Raw genomic sequence first — 17,106 nt, 5'->3', positions numbered from 1 at the left:
GAGAAGAGGAAGAAGATGAGCATGTAGAGGAAGAAAAAGCAGTCCAGAAAACCAAAGGTCATAAACATCAAGAAAATAATAAGAGGAAACAGGAGACATATGATAAAATAAAAAGCTCTAAACAAAGGGTGACATCAAAACATGTTGTGAATGGACTACAAAATTCACAATTTTGGAACAATGTGCTACCACATTATTTGACACTAAAGTAGCCCTGAAGCTCGATTTTACATGGAAATTTTGTATAGGGAATTGTAATACAGTACTATGCTACTATGCCAAAATGTATATTTATTTTTTAATGATTTTTTTTACTAAACAATTTTACTTGCCATTTTATATAAATTCCTCAAATTTCAACTTTATAAAACACACTAAAAGCAGTCTTGTGCTGTGACAAATCTGCCAGTGAGAACCAGGTGCCATGTTCAAATTACGAGATCTCCGCTGTTTCAGATTAGTGCTGTTTCACTGTTGAGTTTTTTGAACATTGCATCCAAAGAGCCCTTTAGGCATGCTCAAAGGGCTCTTTGAATTTTCTCTCCCAACAGCAGGTGCTTACTGCATTGCGCTTTTATTAGAGATTACTCTGGAGGGTCCACCAAAGGGAGTGACTATTTAGGGATGAGGAGTGCTGGCGTGAGAAGTCATATCTTGCATGCGCCATGCACACTGAATGATGCAGACCTTTGGTCTGATCCAGCAAAGACAATACTTTTGCTCTTGCAGCCCTGTCCTTAAGCTGCCAGCAGTGCAGCCATGCCATAAGAGAGTGATGGGGAAATGGTGACCCTGCCGATGTTGTTGGATCCTAGTTCCCATCATCCCTGGTGGTTGGCCATTCTGGCAAGGACTGATGGGAGTTGAGGTTCACCACGTTCTGAAGGTCTGCAGGCTCCCTACCCCTGCCCTAAGAATTTGGTTTGTCATCAAATGATAAAAAACCCTTGTTTTGTTTTCAGTCTCTGTCCAACAGCAGACATATAATTTATGTTGCCCAATTATGCGGAAGAATGTGGCTTCCTTTTTCATGTGTTCAAGGCATATTAAGTGCTTCTGTTGTTTTAATACGTTTACTGTGCCTTGTAATAAGTTTTCCAATAAAACTAATAAAATTACGATGCACTTCTTTAAAAAAAACATGTTAATGTTTATTCTGATTTATTGTTCCTATGCAAGCATATTTATTTGGGACATTTTATTTGGATGTATACTTAGTTGCATATATGAAAAATGGGAGGAAGGATTGGAGACCCCCAAACCTTGCTGCTGTCGTGGGCAGTTTCAACATCCATACTGGGTCTCCTTGCAGCTCAGGACTTCATCTGAATAATAATTTGATTATAATTTATTATTTATATGCTGCCCACCTGACTGGGTTGCCCCAGCCACTCTGGCAGGCGTCCAGCAAATTATAAAACCACAGTAAAACATCATGCGCTCTGTAACAACTATCATCCTATCTCAAATAACTAGTACCACACATCTAACGAGAGATGACATTGACTTGTGTGAATCAGCACTTACTATATTTTTCCGCCTATAAGACGCCCCCATGTATAAGACCCCCCCCCCATTTTTGAGGACTCAATTTTAAGAAAATGAGGGGAGATGGCCCAGAGTTGTTGAGCTTCTCCCTCCCCCCCACGCAGCTGTGGGCAGCTGTTTCCTGCTCACAGTGGCATCGGGGGAAGTTGTGCTCCCGCCAACCAGCTGGCCCGGCAGGTGCGCTGCTTCTCCCCCCCCCCCCCATGCCACTATCCATGTATTGGACGACCCCAGTTTTTTGACACAATTTTTGAGTCAAAAAAGCCTCGTCTAATACACTGAAAAATACGGTACTAGCATACTGTGGTTATTCCAGAGAGGAGGCAGGACTAAGACCTGGATCGTTTGTGTTTAGTTAGGAGGAGATTTAGAATTAAGTCCATTCAGTTTCAGTGTTAGATACATTAGTAGACATTTTCTTGAGGTTTCTTTTGTACAACTTTATTTGTACATCTTTATTCCCCCCCCCCAAAAAAAGTTTTGTTCCTCATTTTGTTTAACTGTATTGGATAAATACACAAATAAAATCTGTGTCAAAATTTAATCATGTTCTTGCAGTAGTAAACTAGTGCCTATGATTCTGTTCTCAACAGCCTTGTCCTTCCATAGTCATAATCCCATGTACCTCGGGAGTCGAACGGAATCTGTTCCGGAAGTCTGTTCAACTTCCAAAACATTTGACTTCCAAAGCGTGGCTTCTGATTGGCTGCAGGAAGCTCCTGCAGCCAATCAGAAGCCGTGGAAGCCACATCGGACGTTCGGCTTCCAAAAAGAACGTTAGAAAACTGGAACACTCACTTCTGGTTTTTGATCTTTTGGAAGCCGAAATGAACAAGTTCCGGGGCATTCAAGAACCAAGGTACGACTGTACTAATAGTGCATAATGATTTGGTGACATCATCACAAGCTTCTGCAGTGTTTACAAAGGCTGCAGCCTCTGTGCAACTCACATAATCATAGAATTGTGGAGTTGGAAGGGATGCCAAGGATCATCTAGTCTAACCTCCTGCAGTGCAGCAATCCTGCCCACAGCCATCCCCAGGTGGGCTTCAACCACCAGCCTTCTGGTTGAGAGCAAGATGCACTGACCCATTGTGCCACTCACAGTACTTTGGCTTGAAATGTGGGTTAAATTACTTAATTACTTGGAGGTTTCCAGACTGGTTCTATCCTGTAAAATCTGCTGAAAAAGTCAAGAGGGATTGACTTGTCCCATGTTTAAAAAGGGGGGCATATGAAATGGTCCTTAGCCCTCATTTTGACACTTTACAGTTAAATGAAAGTTAATGTTAGTACTGATTTTGTTGATCCAGGACTCCATAGTCTACAAAGAGAGATATTGAGCAAAAGGCTGAGTTGTCATCATCCCCAACCATATTTTGCTAACTCAGTATCAGGCTCCAGAAACCTCCTTTTCTCTCTCAAACACTCTTTGTCTCTTTTGATTGAATTCTTATTTCTGAATTCATTGGCAAAGGGTCAGAATAGAGCAACATGAAAAGAATGGAAGGTAAAGTATATTATTAATTAAAATGTTTAGTAAACAAGCCTGAAGGAAAAAGTAGACATTTTCCATTCCACTTGGCAACATCCTGACTGTGGAGGAGAACCAAATGTGTTACTGGTATTCTGAAGAATAGGCTGTGATTTGTTTATTTAAGTCTTAAGTGTTTGTATAAGTAAGCACAGTGGAGTTCAGTATCGTAATATATCTGGCTAACTGATGTTGATTGGGCTCATATTCAGAATTAAAGTGATTGTAACTTCCCTCTTCAATGTTTCAGTCGTTGTAGGGGGGGTGGTGAAAACAACATGGTTTTATCCGGAAAAGATGCTGTATTGGAAGATGCTAAAGTATAATTAATTCTTCTTCCCTTGTATATTAGAAATGGAAAGAGAAGGTAAAATGTACAGGAGCTCATAAACAAACTGCACGGGCTTGTAAACAATCTGAAAATAGATAGTTGCAAGATCAATATCTAGCTCTCTTGGCTTTCATTCTGTTTTTACTGTAGAAAAGAAGTCAGTTCCTATAGACATGTTTCATATTCCAGAATTGGGACTTAGCAGTAGGACCACTGTGATCAAGCATGTGAGTGTGCATGTAGGGGAAACAGGCATTGCCTATGATGTAATGGGTCAGTGCGTCTGGCTGTTAACCAGAACGTCGGCGACTCATGCACAAACAGCTGTGGACAGGATTCCTGCACTGAAGGGAGTTGCACTAGATGACCCTCAGAGTCCCTTCCAATGCTATGATTCTGATAATTTCTCTTTGGGAGAAATTAAATTAAACATCACGAGCTGAAAAAGCAGCTTGGGTTTCTATAGAGACAACTTCTGAAAATACAACTTTCAGAAAACACGTGGGGTCATGTAGATGGTTTTTAATCTCTTATTTATCACAAGTCTACAGTGCCTCTTAACACAAATGTTTCCAAGGTGGCTTACATACAGTAAAACAATATGGAGCAATTCAGAAGTAAAAGCATAACTTTAGTTGAATGGTTCACATGTGCACCTTTGGATCTTTAAAGAATAAGGGGCAAGAATAAGGAGATAAAACTTCTGTTGAAGGATGAACATACTGAATTCCTTGACGCATATCTGCTGAATCTGGTTTAAGCGGCTACTCTGGCAAAATACAGAGAGACTGTGATCTTAATCTGAATTGCATAAAAGGGTCAGAGATCCTATTCCATGATTTTAAACAGGATAAATAGGCAAAATCTTACTTTTCTCAAAGAATAGCAACTGGGACAAAATGTGTCCATAATTCCTTTTAAAAGCTGCATTTATATTTATAGCAGGCTATTTTAGGGAACAAACATGTCTAGTTTGCTTTCTGGTCTTACTTACCGCTGAGTATAAATCTTAAGTATAAATCTTCCTGGATTGAAAACTTGAGCTACTTTCTATTTTCATCAGGAATGTTAAACTGCTATGGATTCTAGGCAGCATTCCTCTGCCTCGCCTTCCAAAATTCAGACAGTTAAAGTAAATGGATCTTCTGGTTTGTTTTTTAACACAGCAGATTGTAATTCTTTGGCAAATATGTCTTTCATAGAATCATAGAATTGTAGAGTTGGAAGGGACCCCAAGGGTCATCTAGTCCAGCCCCCTGCAATGCAGGAATTTCGTCTGCATGATCGTTTACATTATGAACAGATGTAGAGCATCTCACTCAGTTGCTCCTAATTGCCTTGAGCACCATTTGGTGAAAAGGTAGGATATAGATTTAACCAATAAACAAAACCACCGAAATTGTTGAGCTCCGTCTGGCTGCGCTCATTCTGTTGTGGGAGGGGGACCCTCAAAGGTACCAGCTGCCTTTGGCAGCAGCAGAAGCGTCTCTGGCCCCTCCCCGTCAGCTGTGGATTTCAAGGAAGAAGACAGAAAATGCAGGTGTTTTTTCTGCCCCGAACTGCAGACGAGGCACACTTGGCAGAGTTTTATGAATAACTGCCACCCTTGGGGGAGGAGACCCACCAGATTTCCCATTGCAGGACTGTGACACCGCAGGGTGATCGCTGTCTAGCACATCTGGATGGCCACTCCGCCCAGCTCTGAGAAGAAAACAAACAAACAAACAAAACCCGTCCCCGGAAAAAATGAAAACGGCGAAGCTTGCAGCGGCTGTGTCACCTCTCTCCCCCGCCTCCTCCTCCCGCCCCCCCAGCCAAGGGAAGTGACCTATTGTCACTTCCACTTCCACCAGGGCTCAGCCTCCTCCAGAAAAATTAAAAGCAAAAATCAAACCCTGAAAAAATGGGGGGGGGGGGACAGAAAACTGAAGGGGTGGAATGGGTTGCCATACATCCCAGAAATTTCTGGCATCTCTTAAAATTCAACACACACACACACACCCCAATGCCATTTTAGGCATTCGATTTCCATACATGTCTGGAATTTTCCAGACTTATGGCAAGCCTATGGTTGGCCAAAGGGAACTGCTGTGAATAGAACAGCAAGCAAAGATCTGGCTTCATTGGAATGTGGGAAGTTGCTTATATCGAGTCAGACCATTAGTCCATATAGCTCAGTATTGTCTGTGCAGTATTAGCAGTTGCTCTCCAAGGTTTTGGACTTCTCAGTGAACTGAACCTGGGACCTTCTGCATGCAAAGCAGCGGATGCTCTGCGACTGAGATCCTGCCCTTCATCTGTGATTTCTCTCTTGCACATGGGTGTCCTCTTATCTCCACCCTGACCATAGTTTCTTTGGCATCAAGGAAATTTTGATATCTCAAGAACACCACTGAAGAGCTAATAAATTCTTTCTCTAGCTGGTTTGCATGGCTGTCTTTATTCTTTCAGCCCCACATTAGCATGTTGCCTCTTGCCACTGCTTGTTTATGCCCTTTAATCTCTCAGAACATAAAAGGGAGGCAGAACTTTGCCAAATTCAGGATTTCCTTGTTACACTTGACCCCAGTTGTAACCAATCCCATATCCTTCCTTTGTCACAACTTTGCTAGTCCTCCCATGCAGCATGACGAAGGGGAGGAGATCTGGCTTTGTTTTCTCCTGGCTAAATGGAACCTGAGCAAACTAGTTTAGTAATATTTCAGGGGGGAGGGTCTGTGGAGAGATCCCATAAAACAGTAGAAATGGGGGAGGGAAATGTTTGGAAGAAGTTCTGGGTTGTTTTTTTTAGCAACTTCAGGTGTATGAGGTGGACATAAAGAGGAGATCTCTACTTTTCAGGAACTGGCACACCAGAAGGTAATTTAGCATCTTTAGACTAAGGGCTTGTTCACATTTGAGCTTTATTTAATTGTTAATCTACTTTTTCCACATTCGAATTAGACTGGAGTAGTCCAACCCCACACATATGGGGAGCAAATTTCCATTGATACCAATAGGCATTCCCTTTTGTATTTGTCTATGCCTTCAAATTTGTTGATTCTGTTGCACCAGTTGAGTGTGGATAAGGCATGCACACAGATCGTTGCAAGCACACCTTGTGCTTTCTTTTAAAATCCCTGCTTGGTAAGTGTGCAAAAGCACATAACCAGTTCTAAATTTGCTTCTGCAGTTTTCTGGTTTTGTGCAGATATGAGGGATAACAAAATAATAATTCCTTAGGGAGTGCATGGGAAATAGTTATGAGCACAGCTGGAAAAGTAATGAAAGCATTGAGGAAGTAATGGGCATGGAAAGGCGAATAGCAGAAAATGACAATGGATCCACCCCCAAAAGAACATCAAAACAAATAATCTGTGTCCCCAAGTGGAGCCTGATTTCCCCACTCTCAGATTATCCCCAGTAAACTCAAATTTATAGAGGAGAAGCTTCTAAATTGGGGTTTGATGTCATTGTCATGTTGACTACACATACTAAATGGGAATGGAAATGCTCTAGTGTGGACATGCCCACAGTGTACCGTGTGTGCTAGAAATCTCTGTATGTATTTCCTGTTTTGTGCATTTTTCCCACATCCTTTCCCTATCTTGTATAAAACATGATATGGTTGCTTAGCATTGGGTGTGACTGTATTTTAAAATACATTGACTTCTGACTCCTGATTGATAATCACAGCATCCCTTTGGAACAGGTTTTCTTTATACATCAGGTATCTCAAACAAACTGTGTCTATTCCGTAGGTAACTATGATTGACAATGAAAAATATTCATATCAATTTTAGTGTATTAGCTAATTACTGGAACGTTCAAAAATTGCAGTTGGAAGTAGTTATCTAAAATACCCAACATAAAAGCATTGCCCATGTTCCTTGAAAATAATTACCATGGCAACATACAATTGCTTGGATAAAAATTAACTCTGCACATGCAAACTGAGCCATCTCATTAGCTTTTTCATATAGTACTACTTTATTAATATACGGAATAGTAAAAACCTCAGTTTTATCAAATACAATTCTAGATTTAAATATCAACACACATTTTAGATGAGATATATATTTTAAAGAATATACGTTTAATTTAACTTCAGCATGATAACACCAAGCATACAAACAAGTGTTACAAAGAATGAGTGTACTTATTTCATAAAGGGTTACACAGTTCTTATATGCAAAAATATAAAGCAAAAAACAATCAAAATGAAAAACCTTTAACAGGAGAATCCCACCTAATTGATAAATGTGCGACTGGTGGTCCATTTCCATCTCCTTGATGGTTAACATACATAAGATTTTCGAAACATGCTGTAGCATCTGTATTATAGTGTGAGGAAGAATGCATATGAAAATGTTATAGTCTCTATTTTTAATATCATAGGAACATTTATTTCCACTGAAATTCATGGACATTGTGATGTTGCCTCTGCTTTGGACTTCGTTTCATTCAACTTGTTACACCTACAATTAATGCAAAGCCTGCTGAATGCTTTCTTTGCAAGTTTTCATATATCATTTATATGGGGTTATCAAGCCTTTATTTATTCTGCCAAACCTAAGCTTAAAAAAATACCTGTCTTCAATGACACCATAGGATCAAAAATCATCTGATGAGGAAGAGAGTGATGGTGGTGAGAATCATGACAATGAAGAAGAAGAAAAAGAGGAAGAGGAGGAAAAAGAAGAAGAGGAGGAGGAGGTTGAGGAAATAGAGAAGGAAGAGGTTGAAGAACAAGATACAGCGAAACACGATAATGATCAAGCACCTGAAAATGAGCAACAGAACAGCAAATTATTTGAGAGTGAGAAAAAGAACCAGACAGCTACAGAAACGATAAAGGTAAATCATTTATTCACGTTCAGGGTTAAACTTACTGGGGATATCATGGTTCATCTCCTGTTATCTATCTAAATTGCAGTAGAAACCTTCTGGTCAGCAGCAGTGGGGCTTAATGGAGCATCTTAGCTTCTGTTGCATTCTCAGCACTGCAGCTCACACCAGTCAGGGCAGGGAGGAAAATAGCTATACAGTACCAGCTCCTAGCTGGTGCAGTGAAGGCAACCTAGATTAGGATCATTGACATCAGGTGACAACAGCAGGGATGACTTAGGATACAGTAGTTTCTGTGGTGGCCCAGCTCTGCCCTCCTCCACCTGCAGGTGCCCCATTTCAGGGTTTGTTGCTGGGAGCTTCTTCTGGTGCTGTCATTTGAGCAGGCCCTCATCGACAGAACCAGGCAGGCCTGAGCACAGGGACATCTCCACCTCATTCAAACTCACTCCCACATGATGGACTGGGGAGTTGGACTTGCGTACACATCATACTTTTAAATCACATTCAAAACATACTGTCCCTAGTCTAAAGAATAATGGGAACAGCAATTTACTCCTCCCAGCACTCTTAATAATCCCAGGATACTTTTTTCGGCAGGGGATGGAGCTATGGTTTCAGTGTGCTTTGATGGTATAGTGTATATGAAGCTTTGGATTGCTTTAATATTATATAATATTAACCAGAAAATTGTTTTGCAGTGTGTATCTCCTACATGTGTTCAGAGCCATAAAATGTATTCACTTATTTCACAGGTTCAAAAATCATCCGACGAGGAAGAGACTAATGATAACGGAGAAGAAGAAGAAGAAGAAGAAGAAGAAGAAGAAGAAGAAGAAGAAGAAGAAGAAGAAGAAGAAGAAGAAGAAGAAATGGACAAGAAAAAGGGGCAGGAACCAGTTGCAGTGGAACATAATGATGATCCATCACCTGAAAATGCGGGACAGAGCAGTAAATCATGTGAGATTGAGGAAACAAATCAGATGACTACAGAAACTATAAAGGTGAAACAATTTTGTTCACTTTCAGTTTTGTACCTTTCTCAAGATCCCATTATCCCCTGTACTGTTAGTCATGTCAAAATTCAGCCATAGATTGGTTCTAATGTGTATTCAAGGAAAGAAGCTGACTTAAACAACAAAGAAAAAAATTGAAGAGCTCTATTATGGATTCTGTTCATTTTTCTGTGTTTGAAGTGCTTGCAGTCTAAAATTCATCATGGCAAAACAAGGAAGAATGGGAGGCAGGGACATAGTATGTTTCAGTTAAGTGGGCTTAGGCTGGGTTACAGACTAAAATACAATAGGGCATGGGAACCTTGGAAGTTTTGAGGAGGGATTTGAAGGAAGGCAGAGAGATGGCATTAAATCAGTGTTCATGGCAGGCAGGTCTAGGCATACAGGAAAGCAAAAGAGAAAGGCAAAGTCTTCTGAGGGAGCCAGGAGACCTTTGAACAATGGAAGATGAGGGAACTGGAGGAGTGAAGCTCACAAGTAGGGTTGTATTAGAAATATAATAGGAGAGAAATAAGCTGGGGCAAGACTATAAAGCACAGGTGGGGATCAAAGTCAGTGGGCAGGCCTGATACTGCCCTCCCTCACCACCTACCAACCATTTTGATGGAACCTCCCAGCCTTCAATCACCTGATGTCTCAGTGGTATCAGGTGACCTAAAGTAATTTTTTCTTTGTGGGCACAGCTCAGTCCTTGCCTGCAGAGGACCATCTTTTGAATTGCCATATTGAATTCAAGCCAGTGTTGCAAAGGAATCTTGCAGCAAGTCCTGATACCACTGGATCACTCCATAGCACAGCCAGTCCCACCAGGGCTTGCTGTCACCACCTATCAGCTGATTGGCACTAACAGCAAGCCTCATTTACAAAGGAAAGGCACTTTAAAGCTGTCAGTTGTAACTTGACATGACATCAGGTGTGGGGTGGATGAGCATGGTTTGGGAAAACAGGCTCACAGATCAAACTGGGACCCATGCAGGGCTTTGATGTAGAGAGGACTTTGTAGGTAAGGCAAGGAAACTGTGTTTGCATTCCTTTCAGTTTTTTTTAAAAAATTCATCATATGCTGCAATATCGGTACTTTTTCAGACACGTTTTTGCTGTAGCAATGAACCCATCTTCCTTCCTTCCTTCCTTCCTTCCTTCCTTCCTTCCTTCCTTCCTTCCTCCCTCCCTCCCTCCCTCCCTCCCTCCCTCCAACTAAATGATGGTTGTTATTTGAAAATAAGGGAGATAGTTTGATTTTCTTTTAAATAATGTATTGACTTAGGAGATTTTCATCCTCCCCTTCGTCATTTTGACCCCAGAGTGGGTGTATTCCTTTGGGGCTTCTCCTTTTTTTAAAGTACTCTCAATTAAGTATTTCTTTTTTAACCACTTTTTAAAACAATATTATATATTTGTATTTTTAGAAAGCAGAGGCATGTACAGAAGAAGACCCAGCTAAGCAAGGTAGGAACAAATGTGCCAATCAGCTTTCAACATTTAACTTTTACCTGTTTGCTTCTAGAAACATTGCATAATGCTGACTTCAAACAAGAGCTGTGTTTTGTTTCCTAAGGAAGTCATAGCTCTTCAAGCATCAGTAATTGTTTGCATCAACCTTTTCTATCAAGGGCTTATATGCAGACTAATTGTCTGCTCTAGTTCTTAGGAGAAAGTGGTTGCAGTCTTAAGCTCACTTAATAAGAATTAAGTTCCATTGGACTTGGTGGTATTTGCTTCTGAATAAACATGCATAGGGTTGCACTGTGTGTCCATTCTGATAAAGAGTCAGCAGTTAGCTAAATAATAATAATAATAATAATAATAATAATAATAATAATAATAATAATTTATTATTTATACCCCACCCATCTGGCTGGGCCTCCCCAGCCACTCTGGGCGGCTTCCATAAAAACCAAAAATACAGTAAAATATCACACGTTAAAAACTTCCCTGAACAGGGCTGCCTTAAGATGTCTTCTGAATGTCAGGTAGTTGTTTATCGCTTTGACATCTGCTGGAAGGGCGTTCCACAGGGCGGGCGCCACTACCGAGAAATTATCAGTTGTGTTGGCCTTCTCAAAATCTTTGTCATAATCTAGTTTAGTTTAGTTTTTTAAAAAAATATATAATAATCTAGGCATCTAAATAGAATCTAAAAATGTGCTTTTTGTTCAGCAGCATTAAGTTCTTTGTATATAAATCAATCCATGGGATTGCTCACTAAATACAACCCAGTTTTCGTTACAAGTTAGCACACAAATTTAACTACTAGCATCATGTCGTAATTGACACCAATTATTTCCAACACATTTTGGGGCACAAGAAGATAAGAATCCTGGCCACTGAAGATACTATCTGTCCTCCTGATTCTAATGTAGACATGATACAGGTTGGCAGATTAACATGCAAGAACAGTCACCGGGGTTAAACCATTATGGGAACCCTCACCCCTGCTTTGTACTTCAAGTGTATTTGCCTGGCTGGAGTGTGCCCTTGAACTCTCATAATGCCTCGTGCTTGGAGGGTAGAGAGGGGTGTGTGAGTTTGTGAGTGTAGAAACTAGCGTACGGTAGATTCTTACACAAGAACACCTTCTTTCATTCATCTGGTGCAATATTTTATCCTTTCTAGAATTCACTGCATAGACAGTTGCTAGGAGGGAGTGGTGCTGATTGCTTCCAGACAGTGTGTCTTCCCTGCTTTGTATTAATTGATGTAATTCTCTCTGTGTTGACTGACAGTTCTGTGGGTCAATAAATAAGATCCTTGGTTTTAATGAGCCATTTGCTTTAGCTCGTCTTCCTTTCACGTACCTGCCCAAATGATAAATTGATATCATGGATGAATTAAGGATAGCCCTTGCTGGGTGGAATTGTCAGATTTGTTTTTTCCTAGGTGGTCACTAATATAGTCTTAATTTTACAGTTTACTACAGAAGAGTTATGTGCCCCTTTGTCCTTGCCACGCTGTCATTGTGGTTTGTGTCAGCTAGAAAAAGAACTGAACCCTGCCAGTTTTAAAAGGAGAGACAAAACATTGTTAATGCCAATTTGTATTAACTGCATAGAGTTCTAAGCCTTTTTCAGGAAACTTTCAGCAACTATAGCAAGCTGTGTTATATCTTGTTTCAGCCTGCATTGTTTTAATTTTTCAAATGGAAAAGAGCAGGATACTAGAAGTTTCCTTGTGATTGTTTTACCTATTTCTAAGTATGAAAAAAATGTATTGCTGTCTGCTTTTCATCGTGCAAGTAAAAACAAAGATTCAAATAAACTTATAATTCCTGAGGGTGGGGAGAAAAAAGAGAATCATTGAGTTTATATTCCAGCTAACTTTCAGGAACTTCTTGTCAAATATTTTTTAGTGCATTTGTCCTGGTTGAATACCAAATAAGTACCAAACACCAAATAATACATTAAAGTCCTGATCCTGCATGAATTGCTGAGTTTTATAGTTCCCATACAGGCTGAAACTTTAAGCTGCATAACAATAGGGCTTGTTTTTTAGAGATCCTTTAAGTGTCAGTTTGCAGAGCCAACTTAACTACAATTGTCTCTTAAGTGGTACACAAGAAATAAAATATGGGAAAGATAAACAATTGGTTAAACCTATAAAACCAGATGTCAATTAAATGCTTGTTATAATAATAAAAAAGGTCTTCTGTAGTCCCTGGAAGTTCAACAAGTGATCTGATCACAAGTGGAAGGGAATTCCACAGAATTGAGCCCACTACTCATCATCCTGGAAAAAAAGTGACTAGTGAGGTACTGCAGGGTTCTATCCTGGTCCCATTGTTGTTCAATGACTGTATAAATGACTTGCCTGAAGGTACTGAGGGGATGCTTACCAAATTTGCAGATGACACAAGACTGGGAGGGTTGGCCATTGCCGCAGAAGATTCAAGATGACCTTAACAGATTGGAGAAGTGGGGCCAAACTAACAAAATGAATTCAAATAAGGAGAAATGTATGGGTCTACACTTAGTCAGGAAGAACCAGCTGCACCGATATAAGATGGGGGACATCTGGCTTGCAAATAGTACAGTACATGTGAAAAAGGATCCATGGGTCTTGGTAGACAATAAGCAGCAGCAAAAAAATCTAATGCTGTTCTAGGCTGCATCTACCAAAATATAGTGCCCAGATCAAGGGAAGTCATAGTACCACTCTATTCTGCCTTGGTCAGACCACACCTGGAGTACTGTGTCCAGTTCTGGGTGCCACAATTTAAGAAGGATATTGACAAGCTGGAGTGTATGCAGAGCAGAGTGATCAAAATGTTCAAGTATCTGGAAACCAAGCCTTATGAAGCACGGATGAGGGAGTCTGGTATGTTTAGCGTGGTAAAGAGGAGACTGATAGGAGGTATGATAGCCATCTTCAATGATCTGAAGGGCTGTCACATGGAAGATGGAGCAAGCTTGTTTCTCATTTGTTTGTTTGTTTTGTATACCACTCTTCATTTGTAGATCTCAGGGCGGTTCACAACATAGAAATACAATATAAGAACAGAAAATACATAATAAAAACAAGAACAAAAAACCCCACAAGCCAATAAACTCCCCTTCTACAAGAAAGGAGATTCTGACTAAACGTCCGGAAAACCTTTCTGACAGTAAGAGCTTCTTCTACAGTGGACAGACTCCCACAAGAGGCTGTGGACTCCCCTTCTTTTGAGGTTTTTAAGCAAAGGTTTTATGGCCACCATTCATGTATGCTTTAGTTGAGATTCCTGCTGGGGGTTGGACTAGCTGACCTTCAAGGTTCCTTCCAATTCTACAATTCTATGTTTCGTATGGGAAAAAAATAAACTACTGCAATCAGGGCTAAAATTGTCTTGGGGGGGGGGGCAAAACCTCCTCAGTCTCTGGTGATCTGAATGTCTGTTTTCTGTCCATGTTCACAGTCTTCCCAATATCAACCTGTCTACCTTGTCACGAATAGGTCAGGCCCACCCTGTGATATACATGAAAGGAAGTAAATAGCTTCAGACCTAACAATCCCACCTCAATAAACTACAGCTTAATAAACTGCAGCTGAGTGTCATGTCCACCCACTCCCAGTTTTCTCTCCCCTCTCACACCAGTTTTGGCGTGTTTTATTTTTGGTTATAAGATCCATGATATGGAACTGGGATGAGCTGCAGTATATTGAATTAGACCATTCATCTGTCACACTCACTGTTGTCTACATTGATTGGCAGTGGCTATCTGGGGTTTCCAACAGGATTTCCCCAGCTCTTTCGGGAGATGCCATGGAATGAACCTGGGATCTGTTGTGTCTTTATTCTATTTATAGACTGCCCTTTGTCTAAAACCACAGGGTGGTTTTATAGCACACCAAAACAAAACAATATACTTAAACTAATTAAACCACAATACATCAAAGCAGGCCATAGGGCAGCCATTACAACACACTCAGCCCCCAGGAACACAGCAATGGAAGATCCAAAGGCCTGGGTGAATAATGAAGTGTGTGTTCTGCCACTCTGCTATGGTAACTCAGTTGTGCATCAAAAGAGAGAGGGAGGATTATTCTGCTATGTGGAGATACTCTTTGTAGCACAGAACATTCCTCTGTTCCAATGCAGCTCAGATATCTTAGGGAACTTTATGGGATGGGTCATGTTTGTTGTTTTCTTGCTTTGATGGAGAATACCCTGCCTTCTGTTGCCTGTAAGATTTTTAGACAAAACAATTTACATGCCCACCAACATTATAATCATTCTTCTGTTATAAGTGTCTGGATCCCAATGAGAACAACAACTAAGAATAGATATGAGTCAAATAAAACTAAAATTCTTGAGGTTTGGCTGTCTAGTTTTAGCTTTACTGAATATCCCATTAAATGCCTCCATGTTTAAGATGAAAGGCTCATGACTTTAAGGTTGTGTTAGCTGAATTAGTCAGAAGTGGGACTTTGAAAATGGCGGCTAATTTGTTGGGTTATTTTCAGACTGTGAAACTGCAGTGGCTTGCGTCACAAACAATTCTTCAGGAGCAATCGCAGACGGTGGCGAGGACAAGACAAAACTACCACAGAAGGCAAAAAGGGTAAAAAAAGAATTTTTTTTACATGTCATCCTGGATAACTTGATCCCCAACAGAAGGAAAAGTGTGAAACCTGACAAGCACCTGAAACCATGTTTAGAACTTTCCTTCCTATTCATTGGGCCTTAAGGGTACCCTTGACCGTTAGGTAGTCCCGGACGACTCTGGGGTTGCGCGCTCATCTCACTCTATAGGCCAAGGGAGCCTGCGTTTGTCCGCAGACAGCTTCTGGGTCATGTGGCCAGGATGACAGCTGCTTCTGGCGAACCAGAGCAGCACACGGAAACGCCGTTTACCTTCCTGCCGGAGCAGTACCTATTTATCTACTTGCACGTGCTTTTGAACTGCTAGGTGGGCAGGAGCTAGGACCAAGCAACGGGAGCCCACCCCACCGCGGGGATTCAAACCGCTGACCTTCTGATTGTCAAGCCCTAGGCTCTGTGGCTTAGACCACAGTGCCACCCGCGCCCCATTCATTGGGCCTTACTCCCAAGTAAATGACTATAGGTTTGCAACCTTGATGAATACTTTACTAATCGTTGTACACAGTGCAGTAGGGCATACAATCTGCAGGATACTTGGTGAGCAAATAGTGAAGATGGGGAAGGATCAGTAATGGCTCTGGATAGATGCATTTGGGGTGCAGATATTAAAATAGGGTTTTAATGGAAACAAATTAGCATCTTCCCAAGAAATAACAAAGTACTTTTTCTCAAGGTTATCATGGTTTTTTACCCTCTTGAATGTACCTGGGCATTCCGAAACCTAGCAAAATGTAAAACAAGACAGTTTTCTTCAAAACTGATATTTTCTGAAGGATGGGAGAGGCAGCCTTATTTTGACTACAGTGACAAATAAACATATAAAATCATTTATGCCCATTAAACTCTTGTTTTTAAACAAGGCAGAATGGATTTTTTGTGTGTCTGTGTACTTTATCAATTTCTGATACATGACAATTATGGATAATCGTAATGGCAGTCAAGCTTCCAGTTGGGTTACTTATGCATAACTCAGTGCTATTTCCAAGTATGTATGTTTAGAATAGGGATACTGGTTTGTAGTCTTTCTGGGAAGGAAAACTGTGGCTTCTGTGTTCAGTGCCTAGCACTACGTTGCTACTAAATATCAAACCACAGTACTATAGTCTAATTTGGAGTGTTTCTATACATTGAGCTAATTGTTCATTTTTTGAGCTAATCTGAATTTCTAACCTGTTGATTATATAAAGTTTTTTAAAGCCTTTTTTTTTTTACTACATTCTCTTAACGAAGAGCCAATTCAAACATGCAGAAATAGCATGTGGCAGAACACTCTAAAGTTTAGACTATGTAACTTCAGACTGCAGGTGGAGGGTTTTTGAATGCTCTTTCTTTAAAAAAAAAGATGGCACATTGAAAAATCAGGTCAAGAACCAAGGTTTGAGCATAGTCTCAGATGTGCTAATTTGTTATGTGTGGAGCAAGGGAGGTTAATGAAGGAACATCGAAAAGATGTATTCATCATCCTGTAGTCAAAATTAGTACTTATGGGAAAGTCTGCACCATATTTGCATACCTTAAGAAGTTGAAAGTATTGTGTAGCTTGGTTGTATGATCTGTGAATTGTCAAGATGCTTTGCCCTTGTATGAAACTTTAGATGGCTCAAATCCAAGTTTCTTGCAAGTATGTGTTCTCAGGATGGGAGTTAATCACTGTTTCTCCCTTGGAAAACGATGGGCACAGCTTATTTAGATAAAATAAATTTGCAACCAAGAGTACTACATACTGAATTAGTTGTTCAGTCTGAAAGCAGCAAATGTTTCTGTTGACATA

The 17,106-nt window shown here is 40.4% G+C and overlaps 1 protein-coding gene across 5 annotated transcripts in view; it reads left to right on the top strand.

Moving 5' to 3' along the window:
* The window catches only part of RPGR (retinitis pigmentosa GTPase regulator), a 35,453-nt gene that overhangs the window by 17,364 nt on the left and 983 nt on the right, over positions 1-17,106 (top strand). For 3 of the 5 annotated variants that reach the window (XM_083612544.1, XM_083612546.1, XM_083612545.1), the window contains exons 14-17: positions 8,004-8,249; positions 8,996-9,244; positions 10,666-10,705; positions 15,197-15,294. In XM_083612544.1, coding sequence (XP_083468670.1) covers positions 8,004-8,249; positions 8,996-9,244; positions 10,666-10,705; positions 15,197-15,294 — 633 coding nt within the window. Of the gene's footprint in view, positions 1-8,003; positions 8,250-8,995; positions 9,245-10,665; positions 10,706-11,872; positions 15,295-17,106 lie in introns of those variants that run through there. The other 2 variants (XR_014547836.1, XM_083612547.1) reach the window with 2 other exon arrangements.

Source organism: Podarcis filfolensis (assembly GCF_964270895.1).
Source record: "Podarcis filfolensis genome assembly, chromosome: 4".
NCBI lineage: Eukaryota > Metazoa > Chordata > Lepidosauria > Squamata > Lacertidae > Podarcis > Podarcis filfolensis.
This window is presented reverse-complemented; position numbering and strand designations above follow the sequence as displayed.